Source organism: Heterocephalus glaber, unplaced genomic scaffold (assembly GCF_053883595.1).
Source record: "Heterocephalus glaber isolate CG9 unplaced genomic scaffold, H.glaber_assembly_v1.0 deba00001444, whole genome shotgun sequence".
NCBI lineage: Eukaryota > Metazoa > Chordata > Mammalia > Rodentia > Bathyergidae > Heterocephalus > Heterocephalus glaber.
The window spans coordinates 21,749,698-21,770,875 of NW_028258297.1; the positions used below are offsets into that span (position 1 = coordinate 21,749,698).

The 21,178-nt window shown below is 39.2% G+C and overlaps 1 protein-coding gene across 3 annotated transcripts in view; it reads right to left on the reverse strand.

Moving 5' to 3' along the window:
• Positions 1–702: 702 nt before the first annotated feature.
• The window catches only part of Dera (deoxyribose-phosphate aldolase), a 103,994-nt gene continuing 83,518 nt past the window's right edge, over positions 703–21,178 (reverse strand). For all 3 annotated transcript variants that reach the window (XM_087214057.1, XM_004845817.4, XM_087214058.1), the window contains exons 7-9: positions 6,052–6,164; positions 1,710–1,859; positions 703–1,304 (exon numbers count right to left, since the gene is read on the reverse strand). In XM_087214057.1, the coding sequence (XP_087070183.1) occupies positions 1,248–1,304; positions 1,710–1,859; positions 6,052–6,164 (320 nt within the window). In that variant the 3' untranslated portion in view covers positions 703–1,247. The remainder of the gene's footprint in view (positions 1,305–1,709; positions 1,860–6,051; positions 6,165–21,178) is intronic.

Here is a 21,178-nt window from a genome sequence, read left to right on the forward strand (position 1 = left end):
TACCAGCGAGTCATTCAGGGAAGAACAAAAGACTCCTGCCAGAAGTCACCATTTAAGGAAATTTCAGTCTATAACATGGTGGAGGTGCCAGCCAGTGAGAAGGTTGATGGTGGGAGGAAGCAGGGGCCGAGGAACCCGCAGGGCAGGAGATGGATCACCACTTCCACAGCTGACGCCGGGCTCTGTTCACACTCCCCTAGCCGTGGGACGGTCACGCTCGGTGACCACTGCAGCCTCACAGCCCACCTGGGCTCAAGTCTGAATCCTCATTCCTGGCAGCGTCTGCCAGGTTGCTTAAATTCTGATCCTCAGTCCTTCATCCGTATGAAAGGGTGATAATATCAGTACTTACTATTGTGAGGATTAAAAACCTTACTGTACTTACCTTAGTATTATAAGGATTAAGGAAGGATTAAATAAAGTGATATTGGTAAAGAGCTTAGCCCATAGTAAGGCTTTCCTAGTGTTACTATTTGCTGTTTGCCCCCATTCACTATTCCAAAAACCCTTAAGAGTTTCAGAATACAGATATAAGTTATATTCACGAGTAATGAACTGAGGTGCTTTATCTGAGATATATCCTCAAGGAATCTACAACAGGGATTCAAAAAGTCATTGATAAAACCTCTGTATGTGTTTAATGGATCAGTTTTTTCAATATGTGCTGTCATAATGTAAAGTGTTTTTTTAAAAATAAACAACTGCAAGAGAACTTTTTTATTCAAAAAATTCAATCATATTCATAGTTCCATATAACAATATCAGAAATTTGATGAGTAAAACAATTAGTAAAAAGATCATCTTCCCGGCAAAACTTAAGGATGGAATTTCATGGCAGGAAATTAATGCAGAATTGGTGGCTCCCAGAGTCATTTCTGTAGCAGCTCGGGGGTGTTGTAATTTCTTTTGCTGGGCACACTTCCTGGGTAGTTTCATTTTCCCCCACTTGGAATCTGATGGTGTCTAAACTATCATGAACATTTTACTCAGAGTTTCAGGAGAACACTTTCACAAAATTAATAATGTAGATTTTCTTGGTAATTAAGATAGTTTCAGATGTACTTGAAATGAGGGCCACTTATACATTAGTTTGCTTTTGCCTTCATTTTTGAGGTTTAAATTCAGTAGAAATTTTAAGAGAAAAGAGTCAGTTATCTATTCTCTTATGTTTTAATGGCATGACTAGCAATTATGCAAAAAAAGTTTAAACACTGTTGCAAAGAACTTCTCTGAGGCAGGTGGCTGATTTAGGACATCGGAAGATCATAACAAGCTGCATACCTTCCAGTCACATGATGGTAAATCTGTGAGGAAGATCAAAGGTGAGCTCATTAATAGTGATTATACAATTAGACATATAAGTTCATCACTATGCGGTCACATAATGATATGCTGGGAGGCTGAAGCAGGAGGACTGCAGACCTAAGCCCAGCCTGGGCAAGTTAGTGAAACCATCTCAAATCAAAAAAATTTTAAAAGGGTTAGAGATGTAGCTCTGTGTAAGGCCCTAGGTTCAGTCCCCAGTATGGGGGTGGGGGAATCTGTTTCAGCAGAATCTCCAGCCAATCTGTTTCAGGTGAATGTCTACTTGAAAGAAGGAAGAGCTTAGAGGTGATGAGGTGAATCAGATGAGTTTTCACCTCCTGCCCTCCATTTCTTTCTCAAAACCACCTGGCAGCTGAGTGCAAGGACAATGAGTTACTACTCACCTGCTGCTCAATGTCTGCGAGCAGAGAGCTGGCGCCTATCCGGAAGAGCTCTGGCTTCAGCCACTCATCGCCCAGCTCCTCCTTTATGAGAGAGAGCCACGCCAGGGAGTCCTTGGCAGTGCGAATGCCTCCCGCGGGCTTAAAGCCCACCTGTGGGGAAGGCAGAGGAGAACCGTCACTGTTGTTATCGGACTGCTTTAAAAAATGGCAGTACATTCATATAGAATCTTGATTCTCTTTTTTTTTCTTCAGTTTCTTTCACTTCATCCAGCAAAAGAGCTTCCATCACTGAAGTCCATTCACACTGCAAAGTAACTTTTCCAGGATTAATGGGAAAAGTTTCACTGCATCTGTGGAGACACGAATGAGGGCTCCTAACTCTCATTAACACTGCACTTACTGGAAATAAATAACCCGCGACCATCGCTAGGTCTTGGCTGAGAATCTGAGAGAGACGAGAAAGGTGTCAATAAATAGGACAGTGTATCACAGAAGCCCGTTCACTCTACATTTCTACGAGTATGCTTCTATAGTCACCTTTCAGCCTCCCTTCTGAGGTTCAAAAGCAGATGTATGTGTAAAATGAGAGAACAGAACCCTCGGGCCCACAAGATCACCCTACCCATACTGGCAGCAACGCAGCAGAGAGCTAGCGCTGTTTTAATCAAATTAACTGTATTTCTTTCTGAAGTTGTAGGTGCAGAGTTCTATAAAGCAGGGAGGCCAGTTACATAAACACAATAGAAAAAGAGCTTTTCAGACTTCTGAAGTTTTTAGGGCCAGCCCAGTTCAGCCAATACCTTACATTTTTAAATAATGTCCTATATCTTCTAGGAAAGGAAAAATGTGTTCCATCTGGGCAAAACCCTGATCATTTGGATTTTCTTGTCCAGGACCCTGACCATTCAGTGGAATACAGAACCCATAGCTAAGAGCAAACAACACTCAGGTAGTCCAAATACCAAAGCTCTTAGAGTTTATTATTCAGAGCTGCTCTTTGGTAGGTGGCATGGCAGGAGGCGACTGCCAACAGAATGCAGGAGAAGGGACGCAATACATGAGTGGTCTATGATCAACTCACGCAGGTTCCCTTGGTGTGAACCTGAAGTCCACCATTCCTGGCCACCTCCCACTCCTCAACAGTCAAGTCCTAGCAATCTTTCCTCCTCAGCCTCTGTGTCTCCCAAATGCACACCTTCCTCTCTGCTCCTACCACCAGGTTCAGTATAGGCCTTCACTGGTTCTCACTTGGGGTGTCAGTAAGTCTTCTAACTGATCTCCCTGGCTCAATCATGCAACGTTACATGGTCACACAGTAGCAAGGCAGCACTTATATTGGTGGGGGGCAGTACTGGGGATTGAACCTAGGGTCTCCTGCATGCCAGGCAAGCACTCTACCACCAATCTACAACCCCTTGCTGCTTTTTAAAAATTTTGTTTTGAGACAAGTTGCTCAGTTTGGCCTCAAACCTTACTCCTCCTGCCTCAGCCTTCCAAGTAGATGGGTGTACAGGAATGCACCACTACACCTGGTCAGCATTTGTAACCATATCTGCTATTACTCTGGACCCCACACAATGACCCTGTAAGGCAGGGGGCGGGGTGGGGGATAAGCAGGATGAGGTTTTTTTTTAAAATGAGGCAAAAAAAAAAAAGACCCATCAATTAGCTGATATTAGCATACATGATAATCACAGAAGCCTTTCTGTCAGGCAGTGCCTCATATAGATTTTCTATGTAGTTCAGTTTGTGTCAGCAAGTCTGTTTGGCAACGTTTCCAAAGAGGGGTTCATGCATAAGTTAATCTTTTTTTTAAGGGCGAGAATATGGAAAATATAAATCTATAATGAAATCAGTTATGAAATATTAAACCTCTGCTTCTCAGGAGTGACACTAATCATGGTCTAGGAGGCGGCCTATCACACTGTAAAACACCGCTTAAATCAATGATGTAGAAACTTTTTGGTCAGGGCCGTCTGTGCACCTTGTCAACAACCCAAACGCGGCTGCACCTGATTTGCAAACCCATACACCGAATGTGACTAAATGAGTACCATGCGACTTGGACCCTGTCTCAGTCACTTTTCCCTTGTCGCTGAGACAAAATACCCAACACCCAAAGTTAAAGGGGGAAAGGTTTATTTGGCTCACAGTTTGTAGAGTCTCAGTCCATAATCAGCTGGCTCCAAGGCAGGGTGGCAGAGGGGCAACAGCTCATGCAGTGGAAGCAGCGAAAGCAACAAGAGAAGGGGCAGGGGCCTTGCAGAGGAGAAACAGTTCCTGGCACCCACAGGGTAGCAAAAGCAACAGGGGAGTTTAACAGCATCTTTCTGGCCCTTTTATCTTACTTACACCACGGGGATCAGGGCGGTGCCAAAGCAATCACTCACATGTAGTGGTTTAGTAGTCACACACCCTTAACCCCAGCATCACACACTCCAGATTCAGGCACATCCAAACAGCCCCACCTCATTCACACAAGGCTTTGGGGGGACACAAGCCATAACATACCCGTCCTTCTCTTGAAATTGGGTTGGGCTTTGTTTATAAAGGGGAAATAATTCATACAATTAAAAGAAGGATGGAAAGACAGAAAAACATCCCTCCTTCTGAAATCTGGACTGGAACACTGAGCACCTGAAACATTTTCTAAAACTCTTGGCTTGTCTGAGAGCTTTCCTGGACGGGCACTTGTTTGTTTCTGCATCCCAAGCATTTCACACAGGTTAACTGGGCACACAGGTCACTACTCTAAAGACATCTGTTGGGTCCCTACTGGCCCGTGTTAATCCTGGCAATGGAGCTTATGAAACACACATGTCAGAGGAACCCTAAGAACCAGCAGTGCAGAGATGGGGGCCAAAGCATCTAAATGGATAAAGGGCTTCACATCTGATTGTGATGTGCGCTGGCTGAGAGCGAGAACCACTGGTCTACTGAGCAGTGATACTTTCACCTGAGAAACCAATAGATTTCTCATTTTTATTGCTTTTCTTAACAACAACAACAACAAAAAGGTGCTTTTTAAAAAAAACTTTGTGGATCTGTGCAGAAAGACAATCCAGCAGAGGTTCCCAAGTTGGATCAGCTGTCATCTGCAGGTTACAATAGATGGCTATTTGTACTTAAGATTTGAGGTTATTCAGAGGGAGAAAATTCTGGAAAGTGTTTATTTCCTCTCACAACTGGTACAAAAAAGTCTCCAACTGTATAATAAACTGAAGCTACAGTCACATATAAAGTCATCACATCCAGTTGGCAAAGGATTAAAGGCCTTTTGGGGGTTCTATTTGGCAGAAATCAAGTGACTAGTTTTTAAAAGATGCCTCTCAAGAAGGAAAAGCCTCATTAAAAACATACACACACACATAAACATACACACACTCTCACACACACACACACACACACACACACACACACTACCTTTCTCTCCAAGGATGTTAAAAAATCCTCTGAGATAATTTGCAGCTAGACAAGCAACTTGAAGTGAAAAGGAAAATCCAAACACCTCATCCAAAAACACCTCATACACATTTTTCCTTTTAACTTCATATGTTTCAAAAAATATGTATTATTTTTCGAAAAGCTGACAAAAGCTAGCATATACCCTCCTCAGCTTAACAGTCTTCCAAAGAGCACATCCAACTGCCATAAAACGCAAAAATGGATATTTAATTCAAGAGCTATATAACGTCTAGCTACCTTTTCCCTGCTGTTTCACAGCATTTCATTATTTTGTTTAATAAGTTCATCTCCTCGAGAATTTTCTCTTCACCTCATATTATTAAAAGTAATAAGTTTTTCTGGACCGGGGGTTTCCCAACAGAAAAACCAATTTATGTGTGTCCTTCAATAATGACAGGAAAAGATTATTTCCCATTATATTGCATACTTTTCATATCACCACCACAGCTTATCATTCAATAAATGTTACTCTGCAATTCTTTCCATTCCTCAAGGAAGTTTAATTTCTGCATTAACCTGTTTTCGCCGGCCAACACCTTGCCAGAAACCCTCTGTGTTGCAGCAGAATTAGTTCGTTAAAGAACTCATTTAGGAATCCCTTGTCAGTGATAAAATTGTCTTCAGTTAATAAAAGGACATAAAGTGAGTTTACATCTTGATCACACACACTTACTCCCACACTCACACTCACTTTCTGTTAATCGCACATTTTCCCCCCATAAATGTGTTCTTTTATAATGAGAGGTAAATTAAACATTTATCTTAATAAAGGTAACTCATTCACACCTTCTGCATATAAAGACAGTTATCATGGTGGCTGTAATGAGTACTATAAATAACATTATCTTTAAAGAAAGATTTTCTGCAATACTCTTACCTTGTTTCCAGTTTTCCAGAAGAAATCTCTAATGGCCCGCAGCATTACTATAGCTACCGGGAAGGTGGCATTTACTGTTTCTTTTCCAGTAGAGGTCTTAATAAAATCTGATCCTGAAACAAAAGCAAGAAAAACTCCCGTGTTAATTAAAAACTTATTTTACACTTAAGTCAGTGAAAGAAATGAGTTACATAAATTATCCCCCACTGAGGAATACTTTTAATTATTTGAAAACCTAAAACCAAAATCTACCTTTAAAATAATTCTGTCCATGCTCTCTTCCTTGTTTTAAAACCAGAAGAATTAAGTTAGGTACCCAGCGTGACCTTACAGGCCTCTGGTCCTCTCACCTACACACTTCCACATCACCAATTAAAACCAAGTTGGTTCATGTAATGCATAACTGAGATGAGTAAAAAACAATTTGATGCCTTGTGCTTAATACTTCAGAACATGACGCTTACTACAAAATTGGAGTGGCTACACATTTCTCCCCAATTTCCTCATGCTTGACAGTACACAGAAAGAATCACCATGCATGGATTTCTACTGCCTTGTTCATCAATGGAAATGCTGTCGTCCAACCAGATTAGGATTTTCATGAAAGACACCATGCTATTTCTTATTTTGCAAATATTTTAAATGACCTCTTTCCTTAAAAATATCTTAAATCTATGTAAGTAGCTTAACAAAATAGCATAAGGAGACAAAGGAATGATAATAATAGCTAAGGTGCACTGGAACTGGGATGCACTCTGCATTATAGAGCTAGGTGGTTTACAGGTATTGACTCAGTTGATCCTTACAACTGCTGCCCGCTAGTACTAATGCAGACATTTTAAAAGCACAGAGAAGTGAAGTACTCACTTGTAGTCACAGAGTGGGGGCATGTGTGTGTAACTTTAGCTGAAGCAATCTACCAATCTATCTGTTTGTTACAGAGTAAGAAACTTGGGGTCACACAGTGTTGACCTTGAGCCCTTGGCTGAGGTGGTATTTACCCACTGTCTGTACTGCAAAGTTTCTCTCTCTTCCCCACTTTCCAGATTGTTTCTGGTATTCCACTCTTAAAGAGTGAAGAGTTACAATCCATCTTGCAGAGTGGAGTGAGCTACATGAATTATCTGGAAATTTTTAGATGAGAGATTTGTTTCTTCTCCGTTTTTGAATCTGCAATAATGTATTTATATCAGTACAGACTTGAAGATATTTATTTTATACCAAAGTTTAAAATGTAATGCTACCGTCTTAGTTTTGTTGTTCAAATGGTTCCAGCCCTGCCTATTGGGTCCACTTTCAGTTGCTTTCTATATATCTTTTCTTTCTGCAAATCCACAGCCTCATGCATGCTAGGCAAGTACTACATCTCTAGTCCTGACTTTTGCATCAAATAGATTTTTCATATTTTAAGCATTTACTTCCTGGAACTATAAGATACTCCAGGCTTATCTTGTATGCTTTCTGCATGGTCCTATGATAAGCTATTTCTCTAAGGGGTCCTGGTTCCTTTTCTTGAAAGATACTGGAAACCAGGATCTGGGTATTTGGTGCTCTGAGGCTCCCTTAGCTGAATGAGCAAGGAAATACATTTGTATACTAGTCCATTTTTATGCATATAGAATCATTTATTTCAATCTATTTCTCTTTTCAGTTGAATCAGACTTTACCTCAGATATTTTAATGCTCTGTTGCTAGGTGCAAATATAGTTAGAATTGTTAAGTCTTCTGGAGGAAATAACTCCTTTATCGTTATTTAATGCCTTCACTAATCCCTGATAATGCTCCTTTAGCTGAAGTCTACTTTGTCTGAAATTAATATAGTTACTCCTGGGTGTTAGCTTGGTGTATCTTTCCCCAACTCTTTACTTTTAACCTTTTCAGTCTTTATAGTTAAAGTGGATTTCTTAAAGACAACATAAAGTAAGGAATTGCTTTTTTATTATCTTTTCCTTTAATTTGCATATGCATTTAGATCATTAACATTTACAGTGATTATTGATTTCATTAGAGTAGTAACTACCATATTGATAGGTCTCATATATGTTGAAGGTTTTATTTTTATGCCACTTTTTCTGCCTTCTTTGGCTTTCACTGAGTATCTTATATGATTCTACTTTTTCTCCTCTTATCATGTCTATTATACTTCTTTTGTATACTTTTTGTGAGTCCCCTAGAGTTTCAATACATATAGCAAACTAATCTAACTCTAACTTCAAATAACACTATACACCACTACACAGGTACTGCAGGTACCTTTTAACAAAGTATTTCTAAGTTCTTTCTCCTATTTTTAAAAACATTGCTGTCATTCATTTCACATATTCATAGGATATAATCATCCCCAAAATTGTTATATTATTAAAGAGTTATATTTTAGATCAATTAAGAAAATTATTTTTATTCATTTATTTCTTCTTTAATGCTCTTCTTTTTATACAGATCAGAGCTTTTGATCTATAACATTTTCTTTCTCTCTAGAAAGATTTCTTTTAACACTTCTTATGGGGAAGGACTTCAAGTAGTGAATTCCATCAATTTCTGTTTGAGCTCAATTTTAAAGGATAATTTCATTGCATATACAATTCTAAGTTACTGGGGTTTTTTCTTTAAACATTTTCAAGCACCTCACTCCATTCTCTTCTTTGCTGATGCAGTTTCTGATGAGAAGTCCACTGTAGTTATTTCTTTTTTCTTGTGTCAGTGAGTTCTTTTTTCTCTAGCTTTCCCCACGATTTTCTATTTGTCTTTGTTATTCTTCCTTTTGAATATGATATGACTAGGTGTGTTTTTTTCAATCTCAATCCTACTTCACATTCTTTGAACTTCTTGGACCTGTGATGTAATATCTGCCATTAATTTTGGAAAATTCACATCATTATTTCCTCCAGTATGTTGTTGCTCTATTTTCCAATCACACATGTGCTACAACTTTTGAAACTCTCCCAGAATTTTGGGATGTGCTGTTTTATGTCATCCTACCATTTTTTCCTCATTACATTTTAGTTTAGGCATTTTCAATTTTCATTTTCTTCACTGTCACTAATTTTTTTTGCCTCAAACTATGTCCCAGCTACTGATGGGCCCATTAAAGGCATTCTTCATTTCTGTTCCAGTGTTTTTAACTTCTAATATTTCCTTTTAATTCTTTATTAGAGTTTTCATCTAACTGCATTACTTATATTTTTTCATGTTGTCTATTTTTCTAGTAAAGCCATTAGTACAACTGCAGTTGTCTTAGTCACCTTCCTCCTTCCTGGGACATAACACCCAACACTCACAACTTAAGGGGAAGAGATTTATTTTAGCTCAGAGTTTCAGAAGTTTCAGTCCACAGTTACCAGGCTTGGATGCAGATATGGCATGGTATAAAGGACTAGTGGAGGACAGCTGCTCACAATATAATGGCCAGGAAGCAGAGAAAGGTGGGAGGAGCCAAAGTGGGAAATATACCCTTGCAGGTCACACCTCCAGTGACCCACTGTTTCCAATCAGGGCTCACTTCCTAAGAGTATATTCTGCTCTGAATGCACCAGTAGGTTAATCCACTGAAGAGTATAGTGCCTCCATGATCTAATCACCTTCCCAAACCCCCACTGCTGAACACATGAGCCTTCTGGGAAACGATCTAGATCTAAACCCTAACAGTAGTAGTTATTTAGATTCTGTCTGATAATTCTAAAATCTATGTCATGTCTGAATCTGGTTCTTTTGCTTGTTTTATCTCTTTAGAATATATTTTCTTTATTTTAGCATCCATTGTAATTTTTTTTTTGAAAGCCATGCATGATGTACTGGGTAACTGAAATAAACATGCCTTGAGTGTGAGGTTTTATGCCAATCTGGATAGGAGTTGTGCTATGTTTAATGTTTGCTGTATGCTATGGCTTATATCTAGACGTCTCTCCAAGGCCTCATGTGCTCTATAGGTGGGGCTCTGGGGAGAAGACTGGATCATGGGTGTGTGATATTAGATTAGTCTGCTGATTGGTTTAGCATAGGTCTGGGTATGGATGACGGACTTACTGAAGAGGAAAGACCCATCCTGAGTGTAGGTGGCACCAACCAATAGGCTTGTAGCCTGGAGGAAATAAAAAGACAAAGAAGAAGGAAGTCTCACTGCTTCCTGTCTGCAATGCCATGGACTGTTTCTCCTCTGCTATGCTCCCCTGCCTTGGAGCCAGCCAACTATGGACTGAAACTTCTACAAAGTGTGAGCTAAATAACCTTTCCTCCTTTAACTTGTGAGTGTAAAGTATTGTGTCTCAGCAACAAGAAAGTAACTAAGACACTATAGTTGTAGGTGTTACCGTCCTTAGATTGCTATAGTATCCTTGCCTTAGTCTCCCCTATTTGCACTGGGGTTCCCTAAAACTCCACTTCAGAGGTAGCCTATTGGCTCTATTCCCTGTAATATACTGGAGGCATGTTGGCTTGATGGTAATGGATGAGTGAGAAAAGTTATTCTACAATTTTAGGACTACATCTCAGCCCCTTATTGGACCTCACCCTTAGGCCATGAGTTTCACAAATGTCTTACAGCTTTCCTCCCTCATTTTAATGAGAGGAATACAAAAGGGGAAAAGCTTTTATCCCAAGTGAGAACAGATCTGGGTAAGTTTTTTTCCCTGCACAGTGGGCTTGGTAATATAGAACATTCTGGGAATGCTTCACAATGATTACCTTACCCTTCCCTGCCAGAGCCAAGAAGGGACCTTTCTAAGCTCTTCACTTCACTTTGAGAACCTGGTGAGATTCCCAGAGGTAAATCCCATGAAAGTGTGGACGCCACACTTAAACTCCAAAAACTATATTACTACATAATGTGTTCCTGCTAATTTTTAGAAACAGCAACTTCTGCTCCAGGTAAGCAGATCTCTGCTGTGACTCTGGATTCAACCATCTCTGTGGATTGAGTGGTAGCAGTCTGCCTTACAACCTCAGTTCTTTGATGCCCCTGAGAAGTCACTGGTTTTCAGATTATTCAGCTTTTTCCTTCTCTGAGAACAGGAAACTTCTATGATCTTTACATGTCAAAGCTGAAACTGGAAGTCCTTAAATACCGAGGTGAGCCTTTACTGTCTAGAAATAAAGTATGGATTGAAAGAAGAATACATATGGCAGATAAGGTATTTTGGACACATTTCAAGCAAGTATTATGGTCAACAAAAACTGGAAAGGTGCAAAGGGATCCACTTTAGATGGACCAATACAGGAATACTTCATGGAATGGGCAGGATTTGTTTCAGACTTCAAAGAAAAAATAAAATATAAGGATGAGCGGGCATATGGAACAACCTTACCATCACATAAAACCAAAAATGCAAAGGATAAGGCGCACTATGGAACAATAAGGAATGCGGACATCCAAAGAATCTGTGTTGGGGTGGGGTATGAATATATGTTAATGTATGTTACTATAAATATCCCTTATATAAAACACTACAGAGTGCAGGCACAATCTGGGCTCTGTCCTTCAGAGGCAACACAAGATCGGATCACATGGAATCAGTGCTTTAAGTGCTGAGTTGACTGCCTGTGCAGGATGTGTAAAGGAAAGATAACAGCGAGCACATAGCTCAGCCATGCAAGCACTGGCTATTTCTTTAAACGGAGAGAAAAAAAAAATCTAGGTTTAATTACATAAAATACTTTGGAAAGTACATGAGTACTACTGTCAAAAGAACAATGGATTTTCCAATGGGACTAAGTAGCCCCACACTTTTGTTATACTTCTCATTTTAATGTTGCTTCCCTTGCCCCTCTGATAAAACAAGATTACCTCGGAGAAATAAATGCTACCTTTCAAATTACCAATACCACAGAGCACTACCAACTCCCCTCAGAGTTCATGTAAATCCAACATTAACCAAGCTTACTTCTGCTCAGCTTGGGGGGAAAAAGCCTTATGAGAAAATATCTCACAATTAAAATAAGATATCCATATAGAGGGTTATGTTCTTTCCTCTGGGCTCACAATTTCATTGAAATGACTAAACTAGGAGATGAAAGGAATGGAAAAGTCAAAAGCAACATATTAAATAGACTAGTATTCAACTGTGATTAGTTGAAATCCAAATTAATAATAAATTTATAGTATTGTATAAAATCTTATTTTTTTATTTTCCTAATTTGAAATCTTTAGCACAATACTTTTCTTGTGGTCTAAAGCTACTCAAAGCTTTTCTAAAGCCCATAATTACAAGTCTCCATGGTACAGTTTCATTAAAAACTTTCATTAAACAACAGCTGCCCTTGTATATGGTCTTCTAATCAATTTGGTCAAACAGAATGACTTCTAATCAGCTGTTGATAAAAATAGAAGATGAAATTTTAATTCTAATAGATTAACCACAAACTCAAGACAGTCTTCAAAATCCATCTAGCTCTATTCTCCAGTGGATTTAATGACTATTCAGCAACTCATTACTAAATAGAACAAGATGAACATTTTCCAGTTCATTAAAGAAATGTACTATGTATTTTTGCATTGTCCTCATGATTCGTTACAGGGAGTCTTAATTACAAGATAATGGATAATGGTTATTAAATGCAGACTGCAGTAATGAAGCTCTATTCATTTGCGAACCTTAGAGACTGCAAAGAGAAGAAAATAAAATTACTAGCTTCAAAAGATTAACGGATCAAATTATTATTCAATTTTGAAAATCTCATTCAAACTTCACAGAAACAAGAAGAGATTAAAAACTAGTATTAAGACCAAACTAGTACATTTAAAAAAAATAATATCTTAAGGCTATTACCGTATAATAAGCTTCAGATGTGATTATTAGAAAAACATATAGCTAACAATGAGAAAACACACATTTTTACTTCCTGAGCAAATCTTATTTATGATATAGGAAGTTACTAGTAAGATCTTTAAAAAAGCCTTGGTGAACATGGGAGATATGTGTTCCTATGCTACAAAAGAACAGCACAATGAAAGGTATTATTAGCGTTTTATATTTTACTAATGAAAAATAGGATTTAAAATCAACTGCTGCTTGAAAAGCTTGTCATTAAGTGGAATTCATGCCAGCCCTATAATAAGAGCTTCTGGGCACATTATTCATTAGCCCCATGTTTTCTATGTCTCTCTAAGAAATTACCGATTAAAGTTAGCAAGAGTTTTGTATGGTAGCTCTGACATTAATTTATATGTACTTGCAATCTGCAATGAGACACTTTTTTTTTAAATAAACGGTGTACCAAAAAAATGAAGGCCCAAGTTAAAAGAGAATCTTGACATTTTTTTATTCTTGGGGTAAGATATAAAGATCCAGTTTCATGGCTGAAGAACTGGCCAGAGTAAAGAAGCCAAATAAATAAAACAAAACAAAACCCCTATATAGGTATCAGTATGGCACTAATACTCAGTTTGGAAACAATTATTCCACAAAGATATGCTTACATAACCATGAAAAATAGCTGCCCATGTGAGCAAGGGGAAAAAGAAGAAAAGCATAAGAAGGAAAGAAAATTAAAACAAAAAAAAAGTAACACTTGCTCTCTCTGATTCTTTCCTTCAATCTAAATAGGGAGTTATGGAAATTCTTTTCCATGGCTCCAGTCCATCCTGTGAGCAGAGTACAGGGTGTCATAATTAGGCAGTGAGTTATGTTCAAAAAGAATGGCAATCAGAAAGCAATCATCATTTTAGGGTTAGAAAATCTCTAATACCCCAAGGGTAAGATTAGCTCATGATAACCAAATTCCTGGCAGGTGCCTTTCCCTAAATAAAATAAAGATGTGGCCATTTAAAATAATGTAAAATACTGTGTGTCTCATGAACTACAAGAGAGGGAGTTCGACTTTATAATCCTTGGTAATTGACAGTAATATTGCTAGGACAATATTCTAAACAATTATGCAAACCATTCAAAGGTATGTGGTAGCACTTGATATGCACAAGAGTCCTTGAGTCGTATCTATATGACACGTTTCCTTTCACTTTCAAAATTCAGGTTGTTCAAAATCAATTTCAGAACTGTAGTAATAGTGGAAATGAGTTACTAATCAAAGCAAATAACTTTGATTTTATAGTGTTCAATCTTGCAAACAGTACTGGTTTTTTTTTTCTTTTGTACTAATTTAGAAAGAGAAAAATACTTAATATAAGTATTTACAGGGCCATTCTGGGCCAAGAATCAAAATGGAAAACATCAAGATAGCTCCAAAACCTAGCTCTACACTTCCTCTATTTTTTAATTTTGTATTTGTTCTCTAGAAAATATTTGAAAAGAATCTACAAAGAATTAATAGTTCAAATGTGGGTTCCCAGAAATGATGTCACCCTTCATTCTCACCCCTCTCCCTCTGTGCCCTCTTTCTGCATGAGGCTATCAAGGAGGAAGAGTTCTGAGTGATTGAACCCCTAAGATCTGCAATCAAAACAAAAGATCTTACACTCACAGTGGTGATGGCTGCACAACCTTGTGACTGTGCTAAAAACTTCTGAAGTGCATTCCTTAAACGGCAACAATTGCTCTATGTGAATTATGTATCTCAATTTAAAAAACTAAAAACAAAATACCAAAAAGGAGTGAGTTCATAAGTGAGAAAAGAAAGGAACAAACTACTTAGTAAAATGAACTCTAAGTGAAATTATCTGACAAATGCTAGTGTGTATAATCATCTGTGCCTTTGGCCCTTTCCCTGAAGTCAGGTTTTGCAGCTGACTCTGGTCTTCTTCTTTGTCAGTAGCTCCCTGTTAGCTTCCAAATATGGCACCCATAATTCAGGCCTCCTCTTTAATTACCAGAATGTAGTATCCCCAAGTTGGTAGGAGTGTCTACTGATGATGTTTTACTCAGGAGATACGGTTAGCCAAATGAACAGCATTCATATGCAAGCATTTGACTACCTAAAGCATTGCTTTTAAAGACAGGTACTGCAACATATTTAGAATTATTGCTTCTGAAAGGGGCTTTTAAAGAGTGGTACTTGATACAGGAGAAATATAACTCCCAACCTGCTATATGTCAGATGTGCCAAGTCCGTGTCTCTAAAGTATGGAAGAATGAACTGGAAGGCACAATGGGGTTAAGAGCAGGAAAGGTTTATTGAGAGAAGCTCCCGAGGGACAGGAGGGGTCCAAATGGGGTGGCCACGGAGGGCCTTTGTCAGGGGTAATTTATACAGCAAAGTCACAATGTGGGTACAAAGTGGGCCAGACTATGGTCAACCTATAGGATTATAAGTATAGCTGCTTAGCTAGTATTGATCCAGGAGGAAAACCAGTCACATAGCAAAGGTGCATGGAAAGAACAAAGGCATTTTTGGGAAGAGATGTGTCCCCATGCTCTGGTCACCCACCTGGGCCACTGATGCCTGTCTGGACTTGCTGGACCAGGTGGTGCTAATTGCAGTGTAATTCCCAGTTACTGCTTATCCCTTAGGGAGCAAGCAGGCCTGGCCACTGCACATTGATCTTGAGGCCTGGCCTTCTACAGATGTGCCTCCAGCTACAATTCTGATGTCTTTATTTCTGTGCTGACTTCCTTGAGAGCCCAGTCCCTCTCTGACTGTATATTGATTTCTATCCAACTTAGCTGCCTAGAATAGCATCAACACTGGGAACTTCACACTGTGCAAAGAAAGAGAACTTTTGCTAAAAGATCTTTTAGGACCAGCGAGGGAATGCCAGCTGAGCGTAGCTAGTTCTCTGTGAACCGCAGACTGCTCTGCCTCATACAGGGGTGGCCCGCTAGACAGGGCTTCAGAGCACTTTCGATGTGGTTCATTCAAACTGAGATGTGCTGCAAATGTAAAATACACTCGGGGCTTTGAAGACTTAGTACAAAAAATGTATTGTAAAATACCTCAGGATTTGTAAAGTGACTATACCCTGATATGACAGAATATAGATTTATTGGGTTAAATAAAGTACATTATAATTATTGTTTCACCTGTTTCTTTTTACTTCATTAATGTAGCTACTAAAAAATTTTAAGTTGCATACATATTAGATAGCACTCATCTAGGGCTTCAACGAGACACCTAAACATGCAATCACTTTGTACAGGCTAAAGATTTGATATCCTTTTAGGTCAGTATCCTTTAAATGATGGTTTAAAACTTACTGAGAATAAAAGTTTAATTCTGTCCAGACACAGAGTAAGACCTCTGATGACAGCACTTACCTGTCCTCTCTCCTCCAAACCATAGGCTCTGCCCCCAAATCTGAACTCCTCACTTAGCAAAACAAAGCTCACGCTCCACAGAAAGCAGGGAAGGTCTTGCAGGGAGTCTGTGACCACAGCCCTAGATCGCCCGTGTCTAATCCCAATTCACAGACAGGAGAGGAATCCTAGTGAACACAATGTCCTCTGCCTTGAACATTTTCAGTGATTTCAATGCTACTTACAGACTGGCACTCTGAAAAAGTGCCCAGCTGATGTACCTCTCACTCCTGCTCTGCATCTAGCCTGGCTTTCAGGTTTCAGATGTACAGGAGTAACCTAAAACTACACTTAGAAACTCAGAACCACGTGTGAACCGGCTCAGCCCAGCCACTCTTTCCCAAGCCTTCCACACCCATTCTATTAAAATGTCCTAGCATTCGCCATGTGCTTGTGCTCTTACAGAAACTGGGGGCACAACGGGCAGGGTGCACGCAAGGCTTCTTACCACACTACCCTGAAAGGAAGGTGCTGCCCTAGCTGTCTGTGCACTTTATATATGTTTCCTTTTCATCTGACCACCTGATTTAGAAAACATTGTTACCTATCTCCATTACACGCCTCTGAGTTCTTCAGAGAGCCAGTGGCTCTGCCAAAAAAAGAAAAGAAAGAAAGAAAAAAAGTGAAACTTATGGCAGCTAATCAAAGGAAAATGACAGAAATATCCACAGATGTGTTATTACACAGATATAACAGTTTGGATAAAATATTAAAATCTTTTTTTTTTTTTGGTACCGGGGATCGAACTCTGGTCCTTGCGCTTGTGAGGCAGGCGGCAGAACCATAGTAAAATCTTTTAGAATCAATGTACAATAAATCTAATTGCTAATGCCAAGTATCTCAAAATCAAAATGCTTTTCCTTTTTACTCATGAAGCTGCACTTACGGATGTAGGGATTTACTATGTTGGCAAAACGTCCTCTACTGACATGGTAGCTTTAAAGTCATCTCATCTCAAAATGACACAACCATGTCTAACATGTTTTTTCCTTTCGCTTTTGTGGTGAGAGAAGCAGGAGATGGAGCCTCAATACAAGGTAGATTACGATTTGGTTTCACTATACTTTGGCAAAGGAGAGTAAAATGAAGAAACATTCTAACAAAATAACAAGCAAGATATGCTTTAAACAACTGACTTTCATTTTGATTGTGGTTTCTATTGTCACTAGCAGGTTTGGAATATATAGTGTATATTAACATTAAAAATCAGGTATGCGTGTGTGGAATCTATTAACTCGAGAGAAAATTACTCAAATTGAAGAAATAGGTGCTTAAAATGGATTTAGAAATACACTTTACTGAACAAAGCAAGCTAGAAAATTAGGCTACTTTATCAGGATTTAAAAGTGCTATGAATTTTAAACACAAAGCTTTTAAAAACAATGCAGAACATATTTGAGATTATCCTACCTCAATGTCATCATAAATCTTTTCTTTTCCTCCAACAATTGATGATAAGTACGTAGAGTTACTTTTTGCAGTGACCTGTCTTTCATAAAAGAAGTTGTGTTCACTTTCTGTGGGGAGTTTTATCTCCAGGTGATTCTTTCACTGTGCCTGGAGCACTTGGTGCTTCCTATGAGCAGATCTACAGATGGGGAGCTTGAAGTCTCCGAGCAGAAAGCCTTCATCACGGGGAGCGCTCCTGTTGGTCCCCTGGGTTACTGCAGTTACCACATCCACCCCACCCACTCGTAAGGACAACCCAGCTTCTCATCCTTTGTTCACAATCTTCAAGTTAAGATTGTCTTTATCTTTCAACAAGTCATGCCTTCATTTTTATCTTTATTCCTTTCCACTCAGCTACCACCAGAGAGCTTGATTCCCCAACAAAAGAAGTACAGGCTGGCAAGGAAGAAAGTTACAGAGCCCAGACAATCTCATAGGGGGTAAAGGGTACAATCAGAAGAGAGGCTACCATCAACTTTAGCCAATCCTGTTATATCTCACTGGGATGGAATCATTCACAAATTCTGGAAGACACAGGAGGTGAGAGGAAAAGAGGGAGAAAGCAGCCTGTGAATAGGACAGGGAAAGTGGTCCTCACCCATATACTGCCAGTCATGAGTTAATAGCCGGATCTACTTGGCATGCTAACTCCGACTCATCTAGGATCTCCCTGGAGGTCACACAATTTTTTCCAAGGTACCACCTTGTGTGTCTGTGTGTGTGTGCGTGTGTGTGTGTGTGCGCATGTGCATGTTTCCCTCACAGTAGAAGGGTTACTCGCTCCCTTCCTAAAACTAGAAAATAGATTCAATACACAACCATATGGTATTTCAAATACCTTACACTACACACTTAACTCAGAGGTTTTATCTGTCTCTCATACAACTTCCTATTATAAAACTACTAGGTTTGATTAAATGGCCATTTTTTTTAGATGTCCGCCCAGCAGAAAACAGAATACTGTTTTTTAACATGTATACTATACTATCTGTTAGGTTTCTTACTTATCCTTTCTAAATCTGCATTTTAACTTTCTGATACATATTTAATGTTTTTAATACGACCTGGATAACTGCTTGGAGTGTGGCATTTATTTCCTCCCCTAAACTACATGTCAGAGTCCTCTATGTCATAAGATGTAATTTCTCCAGTGTATTTCAGGGGAGTTGTTAAATGTCAAAATCCAAAGTGAATACATGGATAACTTAAAATATAAAACCCAGTCAAGAAAAAATTTCTGCTCTTAAGTTTATTACCAAAATGGGAAATGAGATTCACAGTGATAACCCATGAAGTAGAAAGGCGTTTGGAGAACTGGGTGAGAGAGCTGAGGGTGAACGTGTACTAGAGACCCATGTGCTTCTGTGCTTCTGTCACAAATACCATAAATTCACTCTTGAGAAGAAGCATTTTTTGGTTGACTTGGACCAGGTTTTTTTTATACTGGCTATAAGAAAACAAGAGATTATAAAAATTCTTAAATATGAGCATCTGAACAGTGTTGTAAGATGAACAGAAAAAATGGTTTGATTGTGAGATTTTCACCTTCAGCTGCTTAAAGATTAAAACCTTAGGATTTTCACTCTCCAGGATCTGAATGTAACCTAACATTCAACTGTTCTCTTCTGCTACTTACAGAAGCACTTTAGCTCTAGTTAATGCTGAGGATGATGACCATGACATAACAACAGCCAGGGTAGAGGTGGTCAGAGTAGAACAGGTCTCTTTTAAAGACTGCTTGGTGCTTGGCCTCCCCTACACGCTTTACATATCATTTAATCTTCCAATACCTACCAATAAGGCAGGTATTCTTACAGCCTCCACTTTCCAATGAAGAACCAAAGTTCAGAGACTGAAGAATTCATCTAAGACAAGAACATATTGTTGACATAAGTGGAATTAATTTCAGGTTTAGCTCAAAGCCCAGGGTTTAAACTATTACACACTTCTGCCTCCTAAATCAAACTAGCTACTGTTTTGGAGAAATACCTTCTACCATACCAACTTTGTACTCTGCATCTTTCTCTGCCTGTCAAAATCCTACCTATTGCAGCTCAAAGATTTCCTTCAACAGGAAATGGCAACGTTATTGCTTTCTTCCTATTTAACATAGACATGAAGACAGGAGCTGTAGCAGGCATCTTACAATCATGAGGAAAGTGCCAAGAGAATTAAACAGCCACTAACCCTGACACTGGTGGACCAGCAGTAGTGACTGCAGCAACTGCCTTCATCTCCAGGCTCCTCACTATATAATAATACTTTAAAAATTCCTTGGGCCGGGGATTTAGCTCAGTGGTTGCGGCGCCTGCCTTGCAAGCGCAAGGTCCCGAGTTTGATCCCCAGTACCAAAAAAAAAAAAATTCCTTTCTTAATTAAGCCACTGTTGTCAAGTTCTGAGCTATTCCCAGCTACACTCAATCCTAAATTGTTCACAGTTCCTGGACTATTTGCTTTTGTTCTGCTGAGCTAGAAATCCAATGGCAGAGTCCATCTGCTAACTCCCAGTGCAGCACACCCTGCCATCATGGCCATGGTTGTCACCCCCACACAGCCCGCTCTGCCTCCCTGGACACCTCCTGATGTGCCTGTCCAGGACCCAAATTCCCCATTCCATGTCCATTAGTAAATCAGAGAGCAAACTGCAGACAATATGGAACTGTTAGGAACCAGAGTAGCAGGATTTTTGTTGGAGAACAACCATCTGAGAGAGCAGGGAAGGAGGCACCTAGACACGCATCTGTCCAACTAACTTAGAGAACAGAAAGTTGTGGGAAAAATTTTTTAGCAGCTGTACCTCAGACAAAAGATTACTATCTAGAATATATAAAGAACTGAAAAAAAATCAGACCCCCCCAAATTTAAAGACCCAATTCAAAAATGGGCGTCTGAAATGAGCAGACATTTCTCAGACAAAGACGTAAAAGCAACAAATAAACATATGAAAAAATGTTCAACATCACTGGTCATTCGAGAGACGCAGATGAAAACAACACTGAGATTCTACCTCACTCCAGAAAGAATGGCTGCTATCAAGAAATCAACCAATAACAAATGCTGGCAGGGGTGTGGGGAGAAAGGAACCCTTCTCCACTGTTGGTGGGAGTGCAGACTGGTGCAACCACTGTGGAAATCAGTATGGAGATACCTCAAAGAACTAGGGCTAGAGGTCCCATTTGACCCAGCTATTCCCCAGCTGGTTATCTTCCCCAAAGAATTAAAAGAATCATACCACAGTGGTATGTGTGCACCCATGTTCATAGCAGCACAATTTGCAATAGCTAAAGCTTGGAAGCAGCTGAAATGCCCATCAACTGGAGACTGGATAAAGACCACGTGTTTTTTTTAATAAAATGGAGTATTACTCAGCCATAAAAAATGAGAAATCAGAGACATTTATAGCTAAATGGATGCACATTGAGGCGATATTCTTATGTGAAATAAATAGGACACACATGTGTGAATACCAAATAGTTTCTCTGGTGTGAGAAACTGAA